The following is a 27,655-nucleotide window of genomic DNA, read 5'->3' on the forward strand; positions in this document are numbered from 1 at the left end:
TTTCTCCATCCCATGCTTTTTAGTGTAGTTATCTGAAATCTATAAATTTGATGATACATTTATGGTTTTTGCATTTCACAAAAAGGAATGGAGTAGGATGTAAGGGATGAAGGTACTTGTGCAGTAAAATCTCTACACATATTGCATTACATTCCACCACATAAAGTATGCCTAAAAGAATATGGTTAAGGAAAAAAAAACCCTCCTCTGCTCACTAGCTTATTTTGCTAACAACATCATCTTAATTACAATAATTTGAATTCTGATAATTTTAGCATCTAAAGTGTGAGCTGAAGCCTACTCACATGCTGGCTTTACTTTATTACAGGATACAACTAGTTTTATTTTAATTATACCAAGAGAAAAAAGCAGATTTTGGTTTCAGCCATTAGTGCCATAAGCACTGTTCTCTAATCCTTTATACAGTATATATACATTTGGTAGATTTAAATACTGAAAGTCTCAGCCCCAGAGGAAAATTTTTCAAAATGGAGAAAAAAAAATTTTAGTGGCCTCTTGATCGTTTAAAGGCCATCTGTCCTAATACGTTTATTTTTTAATATATAAGTAAGATTTAACAAATAAACAAATAAACTACAATCGACATTCAACCTGTGATCACATCTAGTCCTTCTTCATGGTCTGCCATCTCATCTCACTATAGGCTTTTTTTTTTAACAGTTAAGATTTGTTAGCCTGATCTCAACTTTAACAACTTCTGAAACTCATGTGTTAAGTTACAGCCATAATAGGATACAGCTGCACAAGGGTGAGTTTCTAAGTCATGATTTTTCTGTTTAAATGATATGGTTTTACTGATTATGTGCTACAGATTGATTTAAGAAATGTAAGACAACTTTAGAAGCCTTTCATAAAAGAATCTTCTGTATTTAATACATTTCATATTGAAGTTTTAACCCCAAAGGCTCTTACTTCTTTTCCTCCATGTTCAAATGCTCATGTAAGTTTAGTCTGTCACGGTAGTTAAGACCATCTTATTTTAAAAGAAAAAGAAAGAAAAAAGATTCTTATTGAAAGCTTAATATTGACGAAATAGTCAATTATTACACTCCCTGTAGTTCTCTGTATTCTATATTCTTTCTCTGGTGTCTGTGGAATGCTGTCTGAATTATGGTCTTCCCCCCCGCCCTACTGCGATGATAATCAGTTGATCCCTATTTTGACCTCATCCACTTAGGCAGCTGTGGGAACCCGTCATTTTGTCACCACTCCTTTGGCACTCATGGCCTATACTATGTAGTTTACATTTCTCTTGTGCATTATGAGTTACAGCTTTGCTGGCATGTTTTTGTCTACACCTAAGTTGGAAGTCCCAGGAGGGCAAAGCCATATCTTGCACTTCCATGTGCCCTCCCACAGGTCAGGCAGGTGCACAAAAGACATTTTTTGGTTTTCTCCCTCACAAAAAGGGAGAAAGATTTTTACTATTGTCAGATATTCTCCTTTACTGTAAAATAAACTGTACCTTCTAAAACATCATCACTGACCCCTTAATCACAGCTTAATTGCATGCAAGGTTAAACTGACAGCCAGATGAAACAGGATGGAGGAAGAAGGGGCTCTGGAAATAAACACAGCCACCTCAGACAACTTCCCCAGAGCACTGTCTTGGGTTGCCCATGGTAGAGGACCCTAAATCATTCCATACACCACAGTGGCACAGTAATTTAGATTGCCAGTCCTTATATTCATCTTCAGGGTCTAACCTCAACTGTGGATAACTCAAAAGCCATGTACCATGCTCTTTAGAGCAAAACTCTATCTATCTTTGAACTTGTACATAAACCCTAGTTAGATAGCTATTGCAGAGTCGTGAAGGGTTTTCTTATGACTTTTCCTAGGGAGAGTACATTGTATGCCTAAAGCCACATTTGCACAAACTTGACCATTTTAGCTAAACAGAATTTGTCAGCAAAGCAACCATGTTTGCTTTTATTTTTTTAATCTTGGATTAGTTACCTACAATCAGCAGTCCTACAAAGTCTCCTAAATACAGTGTAATGTCAGTGCCTGACGGAAAATGGGAGAGATATATTCTTTCTGATTGGTTAAATAGATTACATCAGGTTTTTATTTTATGTAGCTTTTGTGATTGGATGACATCATCCCAACATGCTGAATGTGTAAACCACACATGGGAACTTATGCATACTGATGCTGTTTTATTCTGGTATACTTAATGATCTTTTATTTTATTTTCATTTGTCTTTGTGATTCCTTCTTGCTCCTTCATATTCTCTCCCATTTGCCCTCTTTAAAAAAATTACGCAGTACTTCCAAAGATATAAAAAAAAATGTCACTTTAATTTCTCCCAAAATGACTCAAAGTTCAGCAATTTTAAACTCTGAAGGTGAAAATTAAACGAAAAAGAATGGGATACTTTTTACACATTTTGGACAGTCTCCCAAGAGGTTAACTTTGTAGAACAACCCAAAGGATCATAATTCCCTCAAGAAAAGTATTCAGGGAAGCACATGGGACCAGAGCAGAAGAAAAGAAAAAGCAAACAAAAGGAGAAACACACCAGCTTTCCAGCTGCTCAAAGAGCTAGGTGCTGACTCTGAAACATTTATAGTAAAGAAAAGTTCCTCTCCTGGGAGTATAGCAAGACTCCAAGCTGTCTCAGTCCTGCAGTGTAGCTGTAGCTATCTTTGAAAGAGTATCTACACGTAAGAAAAAGAGGCCCAAAATTCCTACAAGTTGTACCTGACCTGATACACAAGCTATGTCAGCAAGATTCCATTAGCCTGATCAAAATCTCGCAGGACGTGACGATAGTTATAAATGATTAGACAATTAGGTTTTTTGGTCAGTGTCCTGGAGTTTACCAAGCCAACCACAAGACCCAAAGATACTCTGTTTTACAACCCATTTGGCACAAATCATAAATTGACATCACATCTTGAGCTTGCCCTTAAATTATTTGGGGGTCCTTTTTCTATTTTTCCTCAAAAAAAACAAAACAAACAAAAAAAAAGCTAGGAAGTCACATTTGGCAAGTTGTACATGATCAAATTGCTAGAATAGAAAATACTCATTAAGCTTATTTTAAAATGTCACCTGCTAAGGCTAATTTAATTAAAGATTTAATCTTTAATTAAATTAAAGATTATATTAAAATATTGCATAACATAAATCTATCTGGTTGGAGACAGAGAATCAATTTGAAAATATGTTAATCATCTTGAAAGCCTTTTAATGATTTATCCTTAAATTGTAGCCTTTCCAATTTGTCTTTAACTGTTTGGCAAGGGGTATTTTACCCAGCTAGAATTTTTTCTCTGAAAGGCAAAAAGAAAATGGTTCCTTTTTTCTGATAGATTTATAACATACTTTTAAGAGCTTTTTTTGCTGACAAATGACTGTCTCTCACACAGGACTTACCACATATTAAGTAATTGAACTGGGCAATGGACTGTAATGTTTCTATTTTCCTGAAGCATAAGCAGTCATTTAAACATTAATTTTAAATAGAAGTTAGCTCCTCTCATTGTTTCTGCTAAGAGCAGTTCTATTGCCTTTAGCATCCATTAGAAAGTGAGTAATTTGGACAAACATCCCTATTTTCAGATTTTGAGATGTACCATTTCATCCATTATTTTCTGGCTAGTTTCAAGTTTTGACTTTACTAGTGAATAATATAAAAAGAGCCTTCTCTTTCCCATCTCTGAATTCTTTACATATTTTGGAAATAAATAGCACAATATGTACAATCAGAGAATTTTCAGATGCGCAGACTTTTTTAGAATGTTTAATGATATGGTTTCTAATTCAGGAATAGTAATTTTCAAAGATGCATTATGCAAGCATATAATCATGCCATTTCCTTTCCTCCTTCACCTTCTTTAACCACAAATAATAGCTAACATTCTCGTGCTTACTATGTGTGAAGCTCTATTCTGAGCATTTTCCATTTAAACCTTACAGAAACTTTGTGTAGGAAGTACTGCATTTTACAGATAGAACTGGGGTAGTTAGGTAGGTATCTTAGAGTGGTACAGACAGAATTCAAACACAAGCATTCTGGCTCCAGATTCCATGCTTTAAAGTACTAAATAAATTGCCTGCTGGTTGATAAAATGTAGAGAGACAAGATCCAGTACACACGTCGCTGTGTTTGAAACAGTGACTATATTTGAGGACTCTTCTATAACATATTCTGTAATCCATGGGGCATTTACTTTCTATACATCTCAGATTGTCCATATGAAAACATAGATCATGTATCCTTATTGGCATCTTTATAGCACCCAATCCATGAAAATGACAAGTTCTGAATTTGTAGGATAAAAGCCCTCTGAGCATCCAGTTATTGATGATCTTGTCTTAAGGGGCTTTGTGCTCCTTCCAGGCTGCAAAATGAACCTTCTCTTGCTTGTCTCATCCCCTACCCACTTCTCATAGATTTTTATGCCCAAACCCCTCCCAGAAACTTTCTCCTTGGGGTCACCCAGATCTACAAGTGCAGCCAAGCATTCTCTCCACATGTCTGGGCCCTGCTTCTTGAATGGAACCACTATGAGCAGAAGAGCATCTTAGGCAAAGACAAAGGGCAAGGGACTCTATTCTCCTGCCATTCTTACCCACTCAGGTAAAGCTAGGGCACTAGAACAGTAGGCTTGATTTCCAGTTCTTAGAAGAAACTAACTCCCCTTACCCTGTCTTCTGTCCAAATCAAACCCCTTTCCTATGCCCACTTACAAAATTCCTTGGCTGAGGCATTTTAGTTTTCTTACTCTTCTTGTCAAGTCATCCTTACTCCTTTGAGAGCACAACTTCTCTCTCATCATGGCTAGATCTCTTCTCAAGTGGCTCAGCTTAGCTTCTTCCAGGGCAGATTTTACCTGAACTTTTCAACCCACATTCATTTACTTTCCCCCCTGTGTTGGTTTAATTATAGTGCAATAAATTTTTAGGTTTTAAATATTACTTTAAAATTATATCTGTTGGGGGATGCCTGGGTGGCTCAGTTGGTTAAGCCGATGTCTTTGGCTCAGGTCATGATCCCAGGCTCCTTGCTTGGTGGGGAGCCTGCTTCTCTCTCTGCCTCTGCCTGCCTGCCACTCTGCCTGCTTGTGCACTCACTGGCTCACGGGCTCTTTCTCTCTCTCTCTCTCACTCTGACAAATAAATAAAATCTTTAAGAAAATAAAATAAAATCATATCATATCATATCTGTTGGGGTGCCTGGGTGGCTCAGTGGGTTAAAACCTCTGCCTTAGGCTCAGGTCATGATCCCAGGGTCCTGGGATCGAGCACTGCATCGGGCTCTCTGCTCAACAAGGAGCTTGCTTTCCCTCCTCTCTCTGCCTACCTCTCTGCCTGCTTGTGATCTCTGTCAAATAAATAAAATCTTTAAAAATAAATAAAATCATATCTGCTCCAAAATGTAACACTCTTAACATTTTCTTCACTAATTATATTACACATTTATTATTTCTTCAATCAATTTTTATGGGAAGAAGCCTGTTTTGAGCTTCTTTTTTTTTTTTTTTAACTCCGTATCACCAAGGTCAGTGTTGTCAAATAAACCATGCCAGTGCCACAACGTTGGTTAATTCTGGTGTTCTTTTCCGCTTATCCCGGAAGCTACTTTCAAATCCTTTTCAACATGATGTTCCAGGCAGTCAACATAAAAGGATTAGGGTTGGCACTCCAATATAAAATTACTCACCATCTCCATTCAGGATTTTTTTTAAAGCGTAAGCTATTATGAAAGGAAAGACCTAGCCAGAAAGTGACGAAAAAAATCATGTGTCTACTCTGACCAGGCATGATCCACCTGTACCTGCTCCCATCTCCGGCTGAAGCGTGGCTGCCACCATCATATCCATGCTGTGTGAGCATCATAGTGGTTCATACATGAAATCTCCTGTTCAAGGAAGAAGCCTCAAACTCTCCAGGAATCATAGTGACTTCACTTACTTTCTACACATTCATTCAGTTGCATTCAAATGGCTCAGAAGTGTAACGTCTTCTTATATTCCAAGTGAATTCAACAGTTGCTTCATGTGTTGGGTACCAAGGAGGCTAGAGAGAAGAAAGAACCAGAGTCACTGCCCTCCAGATTCTCACAGTCTGCTGTGAGTTAAGTAACAAAACTGTATGATATAAGATGAATTCTTATCATAAGGCATTTCATTCCTGCGGCCAGAAAGAAGTCCAGCCAAGTCTGACTTGATCAATTTAGCCTGGAACACCACATCCATTTCATTAGCATGGTTTAGAGGAGATTAAGTGCTAAGACACAGGACCACTAATGGAATGAGAGCTCAGAAAAGGAGATTCATGTGGGCCAGAACCAGTGAGTAAGGCATGATGGAATAGGTGGTATTTCCTCTGAAGTTTGGGAGTAAGTGGGGTAGATAGAGGGGAGCGGCAGAAACAATACTCCTGGGAGAACTTGAACCAAGGCACAGGTGAAAAAAACAAAAAACAAACAAACAAAATACCACTCTACGTTCAGAGAAATAAAGGCACTGCTTTTCTGAAGCTGACTGAGGATATCTATAGAGCAGGTCAAAGGTTAGATGGTCAATGTATTCCACATTGTTGGATGTCTTCTCTGTTCAACTGCCTTTTGTGAAAGCCTTAATACTCACCTTTTTATAATCAAAAAGAAAGCCTGAGGTAGGGAAAAACAAAAGCCTCATTCAAGAGAGATTTACTTGGGGATAGAATTACCACTCTCAAAACTCTGTCACATTTCAAATTTCAAAACACTGTGACAAAGAAGTTAACTATATTAATGCCTATAAACTACTTTGTAAATTGTCTTGTTGATACACAAAATATTCAAAACTGCTAAAGAGGTTTGTGTTAGTCAGCTCAGGCTATTGCAAAAAAAAAAAAAAAAAAAAGCCTTAGACTGGGTACTTACATCACAGGAATTTATTTTCTCACAGTTCTGAAGGCAGGGAAGTCCAAGTTCAAGTTGTCAGCACATTTGCTTCCTGGTGATAGACCTTTTCCTGACTTGCAGATGGCTACCTTATAGTCACATGGCCAAGGAAGGCAGCTCTAGTGTCTCTGTCTATTCTTAAAAAGGCACTAATCCCATCATGGGACCCCCAGCCCCATGACCTCCTCTGAACCTAATTATTTCCAAAAGGCGCCACTATCCTGTGGGTTAGGACTTCAGCGAATGAACTGGGGAGAGGGAAGGTACAGGGGAGAGAGGTAGAAGGTACAAATATTTAGTCCATATCAGGCTCAATCACTTGTGTCTGAGAAAGCGATTTGGGGTGATGCAATGGATTTAAAAGTTTGATGTGCAAAGTATATTCAGAGGCTAAATTGCTTTCTTTACTCTCAGATGTTATAAACTGAGAGAAGTCACAAAAATGAACTGGATTTCATGCAGTTATTCTAGGATAGCCCTAACAATTCTCTCTCCTCCTACTTCCTCCCACATCTCTTTTCTCAGCCATTTGATATTCTACTTCTTCATAGTAATTTTACCCATTTAATATCAGTGACCTTGATAAAGGTACCTCCAGTAGAGTAGACACACATGAAAACAACTTAAATTCTGTCATATTAGAGAGTGTCTTAGAATGAACAAAGAGCATGAACTATGCACTCAAGACAGCAATAGGTTGAAAATCCCAGGTCTAAGACTTTGTAGCTGTGTGATTATATCTTAAGCATCTTTAATTTCTAATCTGTAAATTGTGGATGATAATACCTGTTTCTAGCGGATGTTGTAAAGATTAGATGAGAAAATGCATGGAGCCTGGAATGTAATAGATACTTAATAAAGGAGATGAGAATAACAACTTCTTCCTACAAAAAGACTTCTCAAACTTCAGTGCACATCAGATTGACTGAGAATCGTATTAAAATGCAGATTATGGTTCAATAGCCCTGGGGTGGGGCCTGAAATCCTTCATTTCTAACAAGACCCCTGGTGATATCTAGGCTGCTTCTTAGAGGACTGCAATTTCTGTACAAAGGTTTAGTGATTATTTTGTTTTTGTTTTTATTTTTAAGTAGCTGATGGTTGAGGGGAATGAGTAGATGAGTAGACCATGTAGGAAGACAATAGTCAGTAGAAAAAAGGGCATTCCACATGTGGGAATGGAAGTAAAGTGTTTGCCAGTAGCATAGAAAGCATGGGAGTATGTGAAGCCTGGAAGGTGACTTGAGGAGGAGAGAAGTATGGAATGAGAAACCATATCAAGAGAGAGGGTCTTCTATGCATTGCCAAGGAGTTATTTATCTTTAGGTAATGAAGAACTCACAGAAGGATTTTAAGTTGTGAATGATTTGATGAGCTATGAGATTTAGATTACCTGGGAAACAATTGGAGGATAGGAGAATAATGGAAATCAGGAGGATATTGTATATTTGGTGAGATAAGAACCAATGCAGCAATGGCAGTACAAATTGAGAGGAAGTGAGGGCTATAGGAGGCATCAGGATATAGAATCAATAAAACTTGGGGATTTATTAGGAAGGAAAGAGGACATAAAGTTTAAGGTGCCTGCCAGGTTTCTGATTAGGTTATTGGGTAGGTGATAATATTACTTTCTAAGTAATTCAGGAGAAAGAGAAGAGTTTGTGGGAAAGAAAATGAGTTGAGCTTGGGAAATGTTGAATTTGTGTCACATCTGACAAGGAGGTATCTGTAAACAAAGTTGGAGTTATAGAAGTTTGTGGAAACTGTCAGCTTATATTATTTTGGATGGATGGAGTAATGGAGATAGGTTCTGTCATTTAAGGAGAATGGTAGAAAGAGAGCAAGAAAAGACAAGGACAGGACTTTTATTCAAATCAACATGAAGGGTGAGCAGAGGAAGAGAAACCCACAAAAGAATTTGAGAGGAAACAATTAGAAATAGAAAAGCAGAATCAGACAATACTATCAGAAAAGCCTAGGGATATGAGAGTTTCTAGAAGAAACTGATCAGCTGTGTGAAAATGCAGTTAGACGTCAAGTACATAAAGACTGAAAATTAGGAATTGGTGGTGTTTGCTAGAGCAGTTTCTGTGGAATAAATTGTGGAAGAAAGATTGTGGAGGGTTAAAAATAAATGGAAGATAAGGAAGTGGAGATAGTCATATAAAATAGTCCTTCTAGCAGCTTCTTTACAATTGAAAAATATTAATAATTAGTAGTCTGATAAAGTCTCGAGGTTGAGTGTTTCATTTAATTAATGGATTGATTCATATATTCATTATCTAAAGCATACTTTTAGCTGCTGAAAAGGTGTGAATAAAGTGGAAACCTTTAAAACTAAGAGGTGACGAGAATTACTACTAGAACAAGGCCATTTGAGACTGGAATAAAATCTTCTGGAGCTGGGCACTTGTGCAGATGGGTCACTAGATGTGGGGATGGATATCACATGCTTGGTAGCCCAAATCTGTTCTGAAATAAGGAAGGCGGGTTCATCGCCTGAGCACTGAAGTACAACTGAAGCTAGGGACTAAACTGTGTCATGTGGCCTCTCTTCAAACTTGTGCTTTTCCTCAGCAGAACTTGAGCTTCTGCTTGCATTATCTTTGACATTGTCCATGAACCTTGTTGTTGCTACTTCAAAAAAAATAAAGAAGCATGTGTTTCTTAAATAGAGCATCCTCTGATATACTGCTCTTTGGAATTCCAAATAGCAAGCTGGCCCTCTTCTCTCTGTACTCCATTCATCTGGTTTTCCAGTCGACAAGAGGAGATAGAGATAGAAAGATGGATTGTGTGTGTGCATGTACATACATTGTACTCTTCAGAGGTGATGACATACATAGGACTTTAAAAGAAGCCTTCTAAGGTTGCAGAATGAAAAATTTGAAAACTGCTACTTTTATTCATGTAGAATTCTACTTAGTACCTACCTTTGAACTCTTTAATCCACATAGCTTTACATGCCAAAAGTCTCGTGTTCATTATACCTGGACAGTCATGAGGCTTCATCTTCCTGCTCCAGTACTCAGCTCACATCCACTCAACAACAAACTAACTTAAAATAGCAGGCTAATATGCCTTGTTGACTATCAAAGCAACGGGCCGGTTTTTGTTTCAGCCTTCAATCTTTAAGACATCCTGCTGAATTCCAGAGGTCACCTGCAGTAGAAATGCAAGTCAACCAACTCAAAAATCCTTGTTTTCTTGGAGTTGGGAGGCAGGAGAAGATGGGAGATAGAAAATATTATTAGGTATTTTGAATAAATGAAAAACTCTGTAATGACCAATGTCACCTTTACCACTTCAAAATGTACCTTTTTGTTAAGTCAGTTGTTCCCTATGATAGTCTTACCTTTTCCCAGTTTTTTTTTTTCCAAAACACTTCTTAAATACTGAACACTGCAGTTTTAAAATATGCACAGCCATCTAATTCCTTAGGCATCTTGAGAATTTGCCTGAACTACACACGGTGAAGCTAATCCATGTCCTAGGGATGAGGTAAAGGAGCCAGGTGCTCTAGTAAACAGCTTAGAAAGTGGTTGTGCATTATTTTTGCCTCCAGGTCAAACTCTGTGACTTTCTTGACACCTGAAAAATATCAAAGCCCACATTTTGAAGCACAGTTAGCAATGTGTTTAAGAGGGTACCCAAGGGCATAGACAACATGTTATACAAAGACTGGAAGAAAAAAAAAAAAGATTTAATTGAGAACTTGAGGCAGCCTGGGAGTTCTCTGTTTTGGTATACTTTCATATACAAGTGAGAGACACCAGTTCAAAATGATTTAAGAAAAAGGTAGATGTGTTGCCTCGGGCTCAAAGTGTGTCAGCAGAACGTAATCTTTCTTTCTAGAAAGATTTCTTTCTAGAACTTAATCTTTCTTTCTCCCTTGGTTCTATCCTTCTCTCTGTTGGCTTTCTTCTCAACCAAGTTTTCCCCCTGCTTCGGCTGTGTCACACTTAATCTCCTATTACCCCAGCAACCCTAGTGAAAAAGGAGAATCTCTTCTTCCAACATTTCCAGCAGAAGTCCTGGACTCATTCATTGGTTCTAAATGATTTGTCTTTGGTCAAATCCCTATCCGTCAACCCCAGAGAAGACATGGTTGAAGGAAAGACTATTGTTTAAGGAAAGCCTTTGTGCTCCTAGGCAGGAAAAAACACAGATGTCCTTATATTGATTGCCTTTGTGCATGCAGTGGACTCTCATGTGGATAAGGGTATAAACTTCTGTGAGACCCCAGAAATGAAAAATGGACCTCTTGCATCAACTTCACAGGAAAGCAGATTTCAGCTTACTCCCAAGAAGGATCTTTTCACAACAGGTAGAACCATTAGGAGTTGAAAGGGGCTGCCTCAAGGTGTGCCAAGTACCAGGTCCTTCCATTTGTTCAGGCACAAACCAGATAGGCAGCTGTCAATAGTGTTGTGTAAGGAATTCCTACGTTAGGCAGAGCTTTGCCTAAATGACCTGAAAGGTCTCTTTTGACGCTACAATTCTATTATCCTTGTTAATTTCCACAATTCAATTTGCAGTACAGGATAAACAAACCAACCAAATTTGATCTGAAACTTCTGCAGGCTATCACAGGTCATTTAATCTAAACCACATGGCTATAGCCATTACTCTGTTTTCTGAAGTCATCTAACAGACGTGGTCCTTAACAAGGTCTCCATGTTATTAGTTTCACTTACGGCTTTTTCCAGCCTCCTGCTTATTACACAATTGCCTTTCATTCTCCTTTAGATTGGCATGGAGAGGAGCATGAGAGTTTTCTTCTTTCTGCCTTTCGCCTCTTAAACCTTATAATAGGTGGGCCCCAATTAAAATTACATTGTTTATACCTTTACCTCCAAATTTGGCTTTCACTTGGCAGGTTCAAGAATTGATGAGAAACAGGAGCAGGAGCCATGGATAACCATAGCTCTAAACTTTATTGAGGCAAATTTTCAAAAAAGGAAGAGTGAGATTTTTAAACTCTTGATATTAAAAATTAATCTATAAAGTAAGTTTAACACATTACAATATTGCTAGAATTAGCGTACCAAACCATTTGAGCCATAACTCAAGAAGAAATAAACACATTTGCGTTAAACAGGATTTGCTCCTTTCACAACTGAAAGCACTCCCTCCCCCACCATCTACATATATACTCTGTTCTGCTTAAACTGGAAATGACATGTCACACAATCCGGGCTGTAAATAAAATTTTGCTTTTGCCAGAATACAATCCTTAATAACTGATTATGTTTTTTTTTATGTTTTTCAGTGAATGTTGTGTCAATGTTACAGGAATTTTGGGAAAGTAAGCAGCAGCAGAGAGCTGCATTCCCAAGTGAAGGCGTGGTGGTCTATGAGTCACTGCCTTCTCCAGGACCTCCCTTTGTGAGTTATGTGACCCTCCCAGGGGGAAGCTGTTTTGGCAACTTTCAGGTAAGAAACAACCATAAATTGGTTAGTAAAAGTTAATTGGGTTAAAATAGAGTAAGTCCTTTAATAAAATGGTAACATTATCAGCTTTCTTGGTTGTAGTGAAAATAAAGTTGTGTTGCATTCCATTATATACCCAGGAAAGTTGGCCAGGTGTTCCAATTTTTTAAAAATGCAAGTGTTTTATATTAGAGTGTCCCCTGATATTTCTTTATGGAAAATTAATTTTATATCATTTTATTTGCCTGATAGCTGCTGCCTTCCTCCAAAATATTTTGAAATAAACCATAAAGAACAAGGAAACTTCTATAAAGTCCTTCCATCAGGGCCCTTCCATCACTAGGAAGTCTCCACTTTCATGAATTTTGAATCAAGTCCTAATCGATCTACTATACAGCAAAGTATGAACCAACAGCAAAGGTTGAGACTTACCAGTTTTGGGTTCAGGCACTTGTGCTAAGCCCAAGTTCTGCCTCTGAATAACTGTATATTCTTGGGACACTTATTTAACTTCTTGATTTCCCAGACTTTGAAATGGGGAATAATATCCATGGTGTTGGTTGAGAGTCATGAGATATACATACAATGTATATATCTGACACATGCTAGGTATTCCAGTTATTTTTTATGATTATTATAAAGACCCTTCTTGTTGGTGAAAGCTTTATTATGTCTATGATAAGGATAATGATGACCATCAACACCTGAATGTCCAGTGTATATGACAAATATTTGTTCAGTGACTAGGAAATATCAAGCATTGGGCCAAGTAATGAGGATATAGTCCATACCTTGAGGAAATCAGTGTGCAAAAAAATTATAGTAATTAAATAGGGTTATATTTGGGGGTTGATGAAAGCATAAAGAAGAAACCTGTCAGTTTATGAGTACTCCTTTAGTGTAGTAAACTCTCAGTTTTCAATAACTTTCAATATGGACAATATGCTCAACAAGCATTCAAGTGTCCCTCAAAACTTTGACAATAAGAGGCAAATTTTCAGTGTATCTCTTGGTAGTGTTAAGTCTACAAAACTTAAAGTCATGTAATTTTTTGGACTAATGTCATATTTGATATTATTTATATTTCTACCTTTACTCTCCCTTTGAACCTAGCTGTGCCTCACTCATTTATTTTATCCTGTTACTGTGTATCTATTACATGTTATTTCAAACCTTTATGAAGTGAAGGAAGACTATAGTTTAATAAATAGACCCACCAACCTATGTCTGAGCCAGATAAGTCAAAGGATTCATGGGGAATGCAAACACAAGCTGAAATATGCAGTTGAGGGTATCTTCGCCAGTCACTACATGACATTCCTAGCATAGGGAGCAGTATGTGAAAAGGCCCGCCTGGAGCAAGAGAAAAACCACAAGCACTTTCAGAATTTGGGAAGCCTGAGTGCGTCTGTGGCAGGGAAGTGGTAGGAGATGATGAGTTAGGCACTCATATCAAACCATAATGGGTCTTTATGCTCTGCAAGGAAGGAATGCAAGGAAGAACAGGTTTTACTCCATATAAAATCAGGACCCCTGAAGAGTTCTGAGCGGGAGACTAATATATTCAAATATGTTTCAGAAAGATTATTCTGGCAGTAGCATGGGGGTTATCTTAAGGCTAATTAAAGAACTATTTTCAAAATTTCTGGCCCAGATAGCCTCCAAAGTCTTGCTTTCTCCTGCCCTGGTCAACATTAAATCTGTTTCCCCTCTGTCTAGTGACAGTGAATTGCCTGATGAGAGTGATTTGAAAGTGGGTCTAGAAGCCTCAAAACAGAGCTTAATAGGTGCTCCTAGGTAGCTCAGTTAATTAAGCATGTCCAGCTTAGTTTCGGCTCAAGTCATGATCTCAAGGTTGTGAGATTAAGCCCTGCATCCAGCAGAGAGTCTGCTTGAGATTCTCTTCCTCTCCCTCTGTCCCTCCCACTACCCATGACCCCCTCCCGCTCTTAAATAAATATATATATATATATGTATATATATATATATACACACACACACAGTCTTTTAAAAAAAAGCCAAAAAAACCCACAAAAACACAGAGCTTAGTATAACCACAGACAGACAAGGATGAGGGGCTGGAGAAGGAGAAGAAAGCAGCAACTGAGGAAGGGATTTCCTAACCCATGTGAGCCTGCAGGTCGGTCCATCATCAAGCATTCTAAGGTGAAATCAACCTACTCATACAGAGCTTCCATCAGATTTCCCATTCAAGGTAGACCTTCTAGGGAAACACACCTACTCAGACACAGAGCAAGGTCTTGCCAGCCAACTGAATGAATCTCTTTGTTCATGAATGTTAATGGACTAAAGACCACCAAACATTTGAAGAAAACCAAAAACAAAAGAGAAAGTCCAAGTTAAACAAACAAAAGTATATAAATAATTCAAGCCATAGATGACATAAGAGAAGATTCCAGTGAGTATCCTCAGAAAATTGTGGTAAGATATTTATCCCTAAAACAGCTATGAAAAAAGGAGCAATCAGGGAACAAGAAATTTAAAATATGATGCCAAAACAGAACAATAAAAATAAAAAAGAGTGAGTAGATGAGTGGACATAGGTCACAGCCAAATTAGTGAAGGATGACAAAATAAAACATAAATAGTAAAGTAAATCTTTTAGAACATAGAGCAAAAAGACAAAGAGATGGGGGAAAAAATAATACAGGAGACATGAAGATAAATCTTGGAGGTAAACATTAACAAGAGTTCCAGAAAGAGACAAAGGAAATAGAGGGGTGGAAATAAGTAATGGAAGCAATTTTCTTTTCTCCCCCAAATTCTCTTTCTTTCTTTCTTTCTTTCTTTCTTTCTTTCTTTCTTTCTTTCTTTCTTTCTTTCCTTCTTTCTTTCCTTCCTACCTACCTTCCTTCCTTCTTCCTTTCTTTATCTGTTTGAGGTGGGGTAAGGGAGAGAGAGCATGAGTCTGGGGAGGGTCAGAGAGGGAGGGAGAGAATCTCAAGCAGACTCCCCACTGAGCTCAGAGACCCAGGGAGGGCTCAGTCTCACAAACTGGAGATCATGGTCTGAGCCAAAATCAAGAGTTGGACACTTAACTGACTGAGCAACCAAGGCAGCCCAACAGAAACAATTTTCTTGAGTTAAAGAAAAGCACAAATTTTCATACTGAACTGGCCCACCGTGTTCCAAACAAGATCATGAAGAAAGAATCACAGGGCTCCATAGCTATTTGGAACTTAGGGACAACTCTCTGCATAAAAGATGGATCAAGGTGCTTTTTTTTGATACTGGATTTATAATTGATCTCTGGTTTGGTTTTTAGTTTTTAATTTTATTTTAATGTAGATTGAGTGTATACATAAGATATGGAAGATCTAATGTAATAGGGCAAAAACTGGCAAACCCAGTCAACAAAACCAAACTGTTTTTTTAAAAAGATGAGTAAGAAAGAAAAATCTTTGGCATTTCTGAGTAAGAAAAAATGCAAAGCATATACTACACTAAGCATGATAAGAGGAATGCAATCATGGGTGTATGATGTAAGAATGCTACATAAATAATTACATTAAACAACAAAGATGATATTGAATGCTTTGGGGGAAGTCTTTGTATTATCTGTGAAACTCTTCCATAAGTCTAAAAAATTAAAAGTTAAAAAAACTTCAGTGTCTCCCTATTACCTTCTTATTAAAGCCTGAATCTGAATTCTTTACTCTGAAAATAAAAGCTCTACAGCTGATCCCAGCTTTCCCTTTCAGCTTTATCTTCCTGAATTCCTCTTCTGACACTCAGTGCTTCATCCTAACTGTTCTTCATTCATGCCTTCACTTCTTCTAGCTGCTATTTATGTGCATGTTCTGTCTCTATAATAAAACATAAATGCCTCAGGGACAGGGTCTGTATCTTCATATCCCTATGACTCCAAGCACTGTGCTTTGCATATAGTAAGTGCCCAATAAATTTTGTTGAATGAATAGCTAAGTGAGTGGACAAGAAATCTCAAATATCAATGGAGTTTATATTTGTTCACTATTGTATATAATCACTATTGATTGATACACAAAATAGTGAGTACTATTATATACAATATAACTATTATATACAATACAATATATCAAACAAGATATTTAACCTAATAAGATATTTTACCTAATATTTTACCTAATAAGATGGTGGGCTGGCAAAGAAAAGTCAGGAACATTAAAGTTAAGTAATATTATTATGTTCATATTTGTGGTTTTAAGTTTTGAAGGTGGGTTAGCTTAAAAATATTGATGTGAAAAAAATCCAGTTCTCTCTGAATTTAATTTGTGCATAGTAACTTCCCTTCTACGAAATACCCATGACCAAAAATAAGCAAGATTTGGCCATTTCCTTACCCAGGTGTGCATTATGTTTATTTATATGTAATAAATGCACTCATTATAATCTTTTAGAATGTAACATATTTGACAGATCAGTGAATGGATCTAGAGGATATAAATTTTAGAAATTCAAATTTCCTTATTTTTGTTTTTGCTTTCACTACCTTGAGAATTATGAATTTCCCAAGCATCTCATAAATTTCTCCTCAAAATGATAGGACTTCCCCTTGATAGTACATTCAACATCCTCCTTGTGGTCTTTAAAAAATAGAAGAAAAAATGAAAAAACTGAACTCTTCAACAGGGAGGCCTCTTGGTGATTTCTCTAATCATTTCAGGGCTCCTTTACCTTATGTTTAAATCATTATATTTTAAAGTTCTCAGGAGGATTGTTAACATCCTTGCTTTAAAAGACGCAGAATTTCCTGAATCAAATGTTTTGAAAATGTGTTTTGTTGATTGGCTGACAAATCTGGCCCCTTAGCCTTCTTTGGCCCCCCAAAATATGATTTGAGAAAGGAAAACCAGGAAGTAAAAAAAAGAAAGAAAATTTCTCCTAAAGCAGCGTCCTTACACTTTTCTTTGACTGTTCAAAAGCCATCTTAAATGCTATTTTCACCATATAACATTTCATCATGTTTTTGCCAGCAATTGGCCAGTAAGAGCCTACATGCTCATTCCTGCAATGCCTTTCACATAATCAAATGTCACCCTTGTGCATTGCAAGTCATTTCACGATGGATTATTAATGCCAAGACCATGTGCTGAGACATGGAGAAACCATTATGCCAGCAGTAGCCTTCTTACTGAGCCATGGACGTCACCTCCAATGGTGCCAAGTAATTGAAAATACTTGAAGTGGAGTTTGGGACTGGATTGAAGGATTAATCCTTCTGGTTTCATGAAAGCTGTAAGAGATTATGCCCATTCATTCTTTAGAAAAATGGTATTCAGACTGAGCTTTAGTTTTCTGATTAATCAAAGGAAAGCAGTCAAAGGCTCTGATGGACATAAACCACTGGTTTTATGCAAAGAAACCTCCCACTGAAGTAAATGGGAGGCTTGTGTCCAAGAAGACTAATTAAGGAATTTTCAGATAGTCTTGACACCACAACCCACAAAAAACAGAGAGCCAGAGAGAAAGAAAGCAGTCATAATCTTGTTTAAACTATGCCTTCATAAGCTACTACAGTATTAGAAAAAGAGAAGTAAAAATGATTCATTTTTGAATTTCAAAATAATAAATAAAATGATCTATTCATATTAAATTATTTTTCTTTTAGAAAGTTATATCGAAACACTTTAGTTCTTATTGTGTCTTTTATAAAAGAAACCATCCTCTAATACTACAGGCATTCAGTAGGAATTCGTGCATTTTGGACATATTTTCTTTATGCCATTCTCGTCTAGGCAGTTAATCCTTCCATAGCCACATATCATGACCATGAAAACTTGCAGTAATTTCCATTCTTTACAATAAGAGCAACACAAAGGCCATCAGATCAGCGTCTGGCTCCCCTCTTGATGAACTCAGAAGGAAAGCCACTCACTGCTTTAGCAGCTGTTTTTGTTTTCAAGTGCAAAAGGAGAACTTATTTGAGTATTTTATCTTATTTTATATTTTGATTAAAAGGTTTGTGATTCAAGTTTTTTTTCCAATGACGTGACCTTCCATGTCATCTGCTAGGGTTATTTGGATTAATGAATTTCATTCTTCTTTGGAATAAAAACCAAAAATTCCTTTGAGTGTAGTATAAGACCATATGATTATTTGTGTGCATAAGTTAGGATTGATAAAAAAATGTGTCCTCTGGCTAAAACACGGATGTGATAACTTGATTTATTTGAAGTGTAGGACACTAATTCATTTGGGTATCATATATTTTTTACCTTATTATTTTTTGTTGTTAAGATTTCTTCATGGAAAATAAATATAGGTGTTAAACACGGTTTAGGTATTTAGGCTCTTTGTGTATTGCCAAGCAACCCATGGAACTGAGACATTTAATATTACCATAGGCAAACTGTTACTGGTTTTTGTTTTTGTTTTTGTTTTCGTTTTCAACCAAAGCTTGTTGCATAATTGGGTGACATGAGAGGACAAAGCAGTTAAGCTCCTGGCAAAGCTCTGTCTCTAAAAGTTCTCTTTATTTTTATGCCTCTTAGTTTTCAAACCAAAACCTTTGCGCATGAAGATACCTGGAAAAATTACTTTTCCAAGATGCGTACTGTCTAAGAGAAGATAGAACTGTTTGATTTTGTTGTGTTTAGTTTCTTGAGGCAGTAAGCGTACTTCACCTATATTATCAGATATAAAACACATGTTTTACACTTCCATGCATTGAATGATTCTTCTCAAGTTCCAGGGAATTGAAAGTATATTTAAAGCACAATAAACTCAGTTTATGAAATTAAGTTTTTACCAGGAGAGAAGGACTAAGAGAAATTTTTATTAATTCATAGACTTGGCTAATTCTAATCGTAAGGCTCTTTTCACTGCTTATTAAATGAGGCTTAACCTTAATAGTCTATGTCTCAAATAGAGATCTAGCTCCTGCCATAAAATTGAGACTATTGCCCTGCACTGAAGCTGTTTTAATGCCAAGCATTTCTATTTAAAATCATCCATGACCTCTTCTTTGTCTCTAGACTTGTATACCTTGACTCAAATGCACAACCCACTATGCACTGTAACTTAACTTCTAAAGGAGGCATTTCCTGGTAGAAATCTCCACAGTAAAGCATCCTGTTTTGTAACTAATGAGACCCAAAGATAGAAAGGTTAGTTATAACCCCTTCCCATTTGAAAGTCATATGTCAAGACTTTAATGACTTGCCCATGAAACTGGGAGAACATATTGTTTTAATGAGACGTTGTATTTATTCCCCAGTCCCATTCCCTAACTTTAATCTGTGTCTTTTCTTAGCAAGTAAAGTGAATAGAGATGCTTGGCCTCCAAACAGAACAGGAGAGTGCAGTGAAAGAAATGCTTAGGAAGAGAATCTGAGTGGTAAATAAAGACTTGGGACTATCTTCACAGAAGTCTACAAGCCCCTAGTTGATGAGCTTTAGGAAGATGCTAACTATCTCAGGAGTTACTGAGCGAGAAAGAAAAGCTGACTCCCATCTTTCCCCATCCCCCCCCCCCATCCCTCTCAGTGCAATCAGAGCCAAGTCCTTTCACATCAAAGCAACTATAAAAATAAACCAAAACTTTGAGCCTGATCAATTCATCTTGTCTTCACCTTAACTTGAAAAAAAGAAAAAGAAGAAAAGAAAAAAGGGAAAAGAAAAAAACCTCAAGGAGCAAAACACAACATGGTTTTGTAATAGTTACCAGGGACCTTGCTCTAGGTATGTGTGTAGAATACCATTTGTGGCAGAGGTAAACGAGGAGGAGGCCAGGTGGTTTATATTATAAAAATAACATTCTGACCTACCATGTGCATGAAACGTTTCTTTCAGTTGACAGGAACTGGTGAGTTTTCTCTGAAAATTGGACTCCCAGACCACTCCCCTCCCCCATACCTAGCAAAGACCCCCATTCCCAGCACACACAGAGCTCCAAATTGTTCCCAACATATTTGCAGGCAGCCTGACCTAGGGAGAAAGAGACACAATATTAACTTGGGTGACTGAGTTTCAACGGTTGCCCTTTTTCACATCACCATCTGGAAGGGGGGAAATGCTAATATATCCACAATTAGATAAATTGGAACACATGCAAATGTTCATGCTTGGACCGGGGCAGTCAAGGTCTTAAGGAACTGAAAAGGGGACAATTAACAGCAAGGCCTGGCTTGCGGCACTCTTTGTGCCCATGCCTTGCTGTCAGGATGAAACAGAGGTGTTGGTGACACTGACCAGAGCTGACAGACCGTACACACAAACTCTGCAAGACACTTGCTGAGACTTGAATTCTGATTCACAAAAGCAAAACATTCCCAGCCACCTGAATGACAGACTTGACAGCCTAAAAGATTTGGGCAAGAATTCTCACCTCTCACAGGGTCAGTTTATTTGGTTTTGCCACCTGCAAAGCCCCAGCTCAGGAGATCCCTTGGGTAAATGTGCTATTGAGTGAATGTCACCTAAATAACATTGACCTGCCCTTGACCTACCCCTCTCCACCTCCCCCCCCCAAGGGGAGTGGGAACAACATCTTCAGCTTTGAGTTCATATGTACATTCAATCTGTCACATTTGTGACTATATTATTGTTCTCATTCAGAAACCTCATTCCTTACAGACTATTTTTCAACTCCTTGGCCACCATTGGTAGTGGCTGAGTAAAGTGTACCTAACTTGGTTTTATACATTTTGGGTCTACAAACCTTTTTATTCCTTGATATCTTTAAAATAAAAATACGAAAAATCTTTAGAAGTCAGTTAAGATGGAGTAAAGTTACTTAAATTGATGTCTTTCTACTTGCTTTCCAGTAGAAAACACTGTAGTTGAGATGCATGTGCAATTAAATCTTGGCATCTAGAAACAGCTTTCAACATGTGTATCCTGCCTATTTTCTAATACTAAACCTGGGGAAAATTATTAATCAAATGAAGGCTACCAGGAAAGTAACTGTTCAGAGAATGGCAGCCTTGTTAGAAACGGTTTTTACAAACAAGTAACATAGTTGTCAATAATTTTTAAATATTTAATAAATAATTAACAATAAAACTAGTTTCTTAGTAGGCATTTATATTTTTATACACATACATGACTACCAAAATTTTATTTCACTTAATTTAAGAACCGTACATCTTGGGGCACCTGGGTGGCTCAGTCATTAAGCCTCTGCCTTCAGTTCAGGTCACGGTCTCAGGGTCCTGGGATCCAGACCTACATTGGGCTCTCTGCTCAGCAGGGAACCTGCTTCCCCCCACTCTGCTGCTCTGCCTACTTGTGATCTCTCTCTCTCTGTCAAATAAATAAATAAATTCTTAAAAAAAAAAAAACTGTACATCTTAAAAGTTGATAAATCTCTATTTTATTTCAGGACAATCTACTTGGCCCATGAATTAATCTTGGTTGATTAATTTGCCGTTGTATAGTGTCACACTTTGGAAAATTATCATGGTAGAAATAAAAACTGCTCAGCAGAAAAGGAAAATTGAGACCTCACTTACTTAAGTCAGCAGGCTTATATACTTCCTAAGGGCCTAATTTCAGAACTGTCATAAAGAACTTTTTTTTTTTCAACTTGAACACTGCTTTCCTTGATTCTTGGGTAGAGGCAATTTCACTAGTGAGAAATAAACATTTTGATGTTAGCAAAGGTGGACTTACCATTGTGATATTGTTATTTATAAAAAGAAATATATATTTGGCCTTTATCCTGGTCCCTGGCGCAGAACTCCTAAAACCCTTAGAATTTCCTAAGTGGTAAGAATGAAAAAGGTATCTTTTATTATTCATAACAAAACCCTTTCTACCATACTTAAGTTTATGTTAATGAGGTGGTTTCTGAAAAGCCCCTAATGATGGTGACTGGTTGCCTAGCTAACAAATCACATGATTAGAAGGTTGAAAGTTTCAGCCCTAGCATCTGACCTTCTTGGAAATGAGAAGGACTAAAGAATAATTTAATCACTGGTGGCCAAAGATTTAATCAATCATGTCTATGTTATGAAACCTCCATAAAAATCCTAAGTGTTGGAACTCGGAGAGATTCTAGATTGGTGTTCAAATGGAAGTTCTGGGAGGGTGGTGCACCTGGGAAGGGCATGGTGCTCTGGGCCTCTTCTCACACTTGTGCTCTATGCATCTTTTCCTCGGGCTGTTCCTGAGTTCTATCCCTATATAATAAACCAGTAAGCTCTTAAGTGAGCCATCTTCCTGAGTTCTGTGAATTGTTCCAGCCACTGATAGAACCAGAGGAAGGGGTCATGGGAGTTACTCATTTTTACCTGGTTGATCAGAAACCCAGATGACAACCTGGAATTCCTATTCATGTCTAAATTGGGGGTAGTCATGTAGGACAGAACCATTAAAAGGTGGGATGTGATGCTATCTCCAGGTAACTAGTTTGAGAATTATGTTAAATTGTAGAACACCCAGCTGGTGTCATGGAATTCATTTGTGTGATGTACTAGTTGTGTTGGGGAACAGAGTATAGAAGTGTAGAATGATACAGTGTAGTAGAGGAGAGACTTACCCTTTACATGAACCCAGTGAAGCTTCTGCTCAGACTTCTTCTAAATCCAATGTCAGTTTTTTAAATTTCTTATTGTTCTTCTTAAACAAGATCCCCCAAATTATGTAAACTTCATGCCCCACAAAACCTGGTTCTGCTGCTGACATTTAGAAATGGGACACGGGGGGCGCCTGGGTGGCTCAGTGGGTTAAGGCCTCTGTTTACGGCTCAGGTCATGATCCCAGGGTCCTGGGATCGAGGCCCACATCGGGTTCTCTGCTCAGCAGGGAGCCTGCTTCCTCCTCTCTCTCTGTCTATCTCTCTGCCTGCTTGTGATCTCTGTCTGTCAAATAAATAAATCTTAAAAAAAAAAAAAAAAAAAAAAAAGAAATGGGACACGGAAGACATAGAAGTTAGAGCAGTGTTCCTCTGAAAATAGTCATGGGTTCACTTGCCTCAGAATCACCTGGAAGCTTGATAAAATGCAGACAACCTCCCCCACCCCACCCGCCCCAGTACAATCCAACTAAAGAAACTGATTAAGTAGGTCAGATTGGGGCCTGGGAATCTTCATGTTTAACAGTTTCCCCCAGGTGATCTTACTATCAACACTAGAGTTTTTGAACTCTTGGTTCAGATTCCTGGCCTAGGTTTATCATTGGTCTTCATAGTGTACTCTGTGGGCTTCTAGCATCCTATTGGTGGTCTAACGTGCAAAATAAAATATAAGGCAAGAATGAGTTGATCTTGGGATAATTTCTTATCCAATAGAGCTGGAAAAGTATAATTTAAAATGATTTTTTCTCTTGAAAAATTAACCAACACTTCTTAAAATTATTGAGCAATCTTATGTGGCAGAATTCCAAATTCTCTTGGCCCCATACTTAATCAAGGGGTCACTTTCAGGAGAACCCTCCTACACCGTTGGTGGGAATGCAAGCTGGTGCAGCCACTCTGGAAAAAAGTATGGAAGTTCCTCAAAAAGTTGAAAACAGAGCTACCTAGGATGCAGCAGTTACACTGCTTGGTATTTACAACGAAGATAAAAATATAGTGATCTAAAGGGGCACCTGCCCACCAGTGTTTATAGCAGCAATGTCCACAATAACCCAACTATAGGAAGAGCCCAGATATCCATTGACAGGTGAATGTATAAAGAAAACGTGGTGCATATATCTACAATGGAATATTATGCAGCCATCAAAAATGAAATCTTACCATTTGCAATGATGTGGTTGGAACTAGAGGTTATTATGCTAAGTGAATAAGTCAATCACAGAAAGATAATTATATGATCTCACTCATATGTGAAATTTAAGAAACAAAACAGAAAACCAGAGGGGAAGAAAGGAAAAAAATAAAACAAGACAAAACCAGAAAGGGAGACAAACAGTAAGAGATTCTTAATCTTGGGAAACAAACTGAGGGTTGCAGGATGGGAGGGGAGAGAGGGTTGGGGTAACTGAGTAATGGACATTAAGGAGGGCCTGTGATGTAATGAGCACTGGGTGTTATATAAGACTGATGTGAATCATAAACCTGTACCTCTGAAACCAATAATACATTATATATTAATTGAATTTTTTAAAAGGGGGGGTCACTTTGAGCCAGCATGAGAAAAAATAATTGTCAGCACATTGCCCTCCTCATTGAGCACTTTTGCTTGCCACAGTGTGCTGCTTCCACATTTGGCCTTTTGTTCTGAATGAAGTTGAGTTTGTTATGCAATGGGTGGCGATAAGCTTGAAGTCTTTTGTCAAAAATGACCCACAGAATATCAAAGTAGAAGGTTTGGCTAAAAAACTATATTGATTTGTAGAGTGTTGTGAGATTTTAGCCAAATTATATATTCTATTTCCAGGTGGGTGATCATTTCTGTGATAAGCAGAATAGTGTAGTAGTTAAAAATTTGGACTCTCAAGTCAGGCAGACCTGGAAATTGATCTTTTTTTTTTTTAATCACCTTTTTTTGCAGTGGGGCGGCAGGTGGGGTGGGGGGCTTGCTGTGCGAGAAAGAGAGAGAGAGAGAATCTTAAGCAGGCTCCACGCTCAGCATCGAGGCCAACTTGGGGCTCAGTCTTACAACCCTGAGATCATGACCTGATCTGAAATCAAGAATCAGAGGCTTAACTGACAGAGCCACCCACGTGCCTCTTTTTCATCACTTCTTAAGTTGTATGACTTTGGGATATGACTTGTTTTCTCATCTGCAAATTAAGGATAACAATGAAGAGAAATGCCTTTACATTAGTGATCTTTGGCTGGGTAACAAATTGCCTCAAATCTTTTTTTTTTTTTTTTTAAGATTTTATTTATTTATTTGACAGAGAGAGATTACAAGTAGGCAGAGAGGCAGGCAGAGAGGCAGGCAGAGAGAGAGAGGAGGAAGCAGGCTCCCCGCTGAGCAGAGAGCCCAATGCGGGACTTGATCCCAGGACCCTGAAATCATGACCTGAGCCGAAGGCAGTGGCTTAACCCACTGAGCCACCGAGGCTCCCCACAAATTGCCTCAAATCTTAATATTCATTGTCTCCTATTGTTTCTGGGCATCAGGAATCTGGAAACAGCTTAGTTGGGTAGTTCTGGCACAGGGTCTCCTGGACGTTGTAGTCAAGCTGTTGGTTGAAGCTGAAGTCATCTGAAGTCTTGATTGGTTCTGGAGGATCAGCTTCAATCTCATTCAGATGTCTGTTGGCAGAAGGCATTAGTTGCCTACCACGTGTGTCTTTCTGTAGGGCTGCTTACAACATGGCAACAGAGTCTTCCCAGAGCAAGCCATCTAAGAGAGAAAGCAAGTGTTACCAAGGCAGATGGTCACAGTGTCTTTTATAACCTAATATTGAAAGTGACATACCATAACTTCTGTCATATTCTATTGGTTACATAGACCAACCACAGTATAGTGTAGGAGGGGACTGCATAAGGGTGTGAATGCCAGGAGCAGAGATCACAGGGAGCTGTCTCAGGGCTGGTTACCCCTCAAATAGTTTTCCTCAGCAACAAGGCACTCTTTTCTTTTTCTTTTTCTTTTTTTGCCTTAATTTTAGATGAGAGCCAGGAGGCTTGGAAATGATCATAGTGGTTTATAATGTAGCAGCAAATGAAAGGCATCTGAGCATCAAGATAAATGTCTGAGTGGGGTCTACTAGCCACTTGAAAAGCATGTGGCTCCACATGCCTAAGAAATACACAGCTGACTTTAGTAAAATCTCAGATATTAAATATTGCAGCTCTGCACTCTAACAAAGTGCAAAGGACAGAAGTTGTCTCTCTATATTAACAAGTAAGAATGGTGAGCGGATAAGGCATGATTTACAAATCTGTATTTATGATTGGTGTCTGGCTGAAAAACAGCAAGAATAAACCATACAATCTGGGAAGTCTAATTCTAGCAGGAAGTTGTTTTGAAATAACATCATACTTCATTCACTCCCCAAGTATGTCTTTGATGACCGGTTTGGACACATCAATAAGATGTCCTGTCACTTACCATATTTTATTTTCTTGCAGCATTTCCTACTGATGGTAATTCTAACGGTGCCTATTCTTACAGTGGAATCCACACTCTGATTTAGATTTGCCAAGCAGATTGCTCTTGGCTAAATTTCTTGCCCAAGTGCAGGCCCTTATGCTTGGAGAGATCTCATTGAAAGATCCCTAAAGAAAAATATGCAGCCTTTACTGGCTTGGATTTGTAGCTCCAAATTTTAGAATAAAGCGACTGGTTAACATTATAGACATTTTGAAGTACTTGTCTTTCAGAAATGCGAAGAACAATAGCAAGAAAAACCTTTTGATCGTTCAGAATTTATTTTATTTTATGTACTTATTAATTGGTACACTTTCTCCCCCCATTTTAACCAAAGATTCTGTACATTGAAACAATAAGTAAAGACATGTGTCTGCTTTAAAATCTTGATATTGGTTAAGTCTCCGTAGTCCTTTTTCATGCTTTCTGGGAAAAGGCTCTTCTGTTCTCTCAGCCCAGCAGTACTTTGATCTCAGAAGCAGTGCCATTTGGTTGTAAATGTATGTGGTGCCTTTGATCTACTATTTAGCTGGCCTTTCTTAAAATAGATAGCTTCTTTTATCTAAGTAGTGTTTACTAGGTCTCTCTCTATGAAAGATGGCTTAAATTGCTATTATTTAGATAGAAAGTTATATAAAGTTTCTTAGGATTACCCAGATCTGAATCTAGTTCTCTAAACTCTAAAACCCCAATGGCTCTATTATAGATTTTGTAAAGCAGATTCCTATTAAAATGGGCTACTCCTACAGATGTCAGGTAATATTTGCAAAGACTTTGCTTGCTTTTTGATAGGAAACTGATTTTCCAAAGAATAATAAACATATCCTACACTCGCGCAAAATGGTAATTTTAGAGTGTCTGAACTTAACCAATTACCCCCTGAAATTCAAATATTTATATATTTTTTAATCTTTTTAAAAAAATATTTTTATTTATTTATTTGACAGAGATCACAAGTAGAGGCAGAGAGAGAGAGAGAGAGGAGGGAGCAGGCTCCCTGCTGAGCAGAGAGCCCGATGCGGGGCTCGATCCCAGGACCCGGGATCATGACCTGAGCCCAAGGCAGAGGCTTCAACCCACTGAGCCACCCAGGGGTCCCTATTTATATATTTTTATATTACATCCCTCATAGGGTTTATTGAGATGAGATTTTTTTTTAAATAATGAGTATATATATTTAATTCTCTTCTTTATATGAGGATTTCTTGAACACTTTGTCAGGTGCCTTAATGAATTGTGTTTGACTTTTCTAGGCCTCAATCAGTTATTTATTCAACAAACTGTCTATTTCAAGTTCAGAGACACAAA

General features: G+C 37.9%; 1 protein-coding gene across 2 annotated transcripts in view; it reads left to right on the forward strand.

The window, feature by feature from the left end:
- The window catches only part of LIX1 (limb and CNS expressed 1), a 58,924-nt gene that overhangs the window by 13,414 nt on the left and 17,855 nt on the right, over positions 1-27,655 (forward strand). For both annotated transcript variants that reach the window (XM_082723939.1, XM_082723938.1), the window contains exon 2: positions 12,196-12,359. In XM_082723939.1, coding sequence (XP_082580065.1) covers positions 12,210-12,359 — 150 coding nt within the window. In that variant the 5' untranslated portion in view covers positions 12,196-12,209. The remainder of the gene's footprint in view (positions 1-12,195; positions 12,360-27,655) is intronic.

Source organism: Mustela nivalis (genome assembly GCF_964662115.1).
Source record: "Mustela nivalis genome assembly, chromosome: 3".
Lineage (NCBI taxonomy): Eukaryota > Metazoa > Chordata > Mammalia > Carnivora > Mustelidae > Mustela > Mustela nivalis.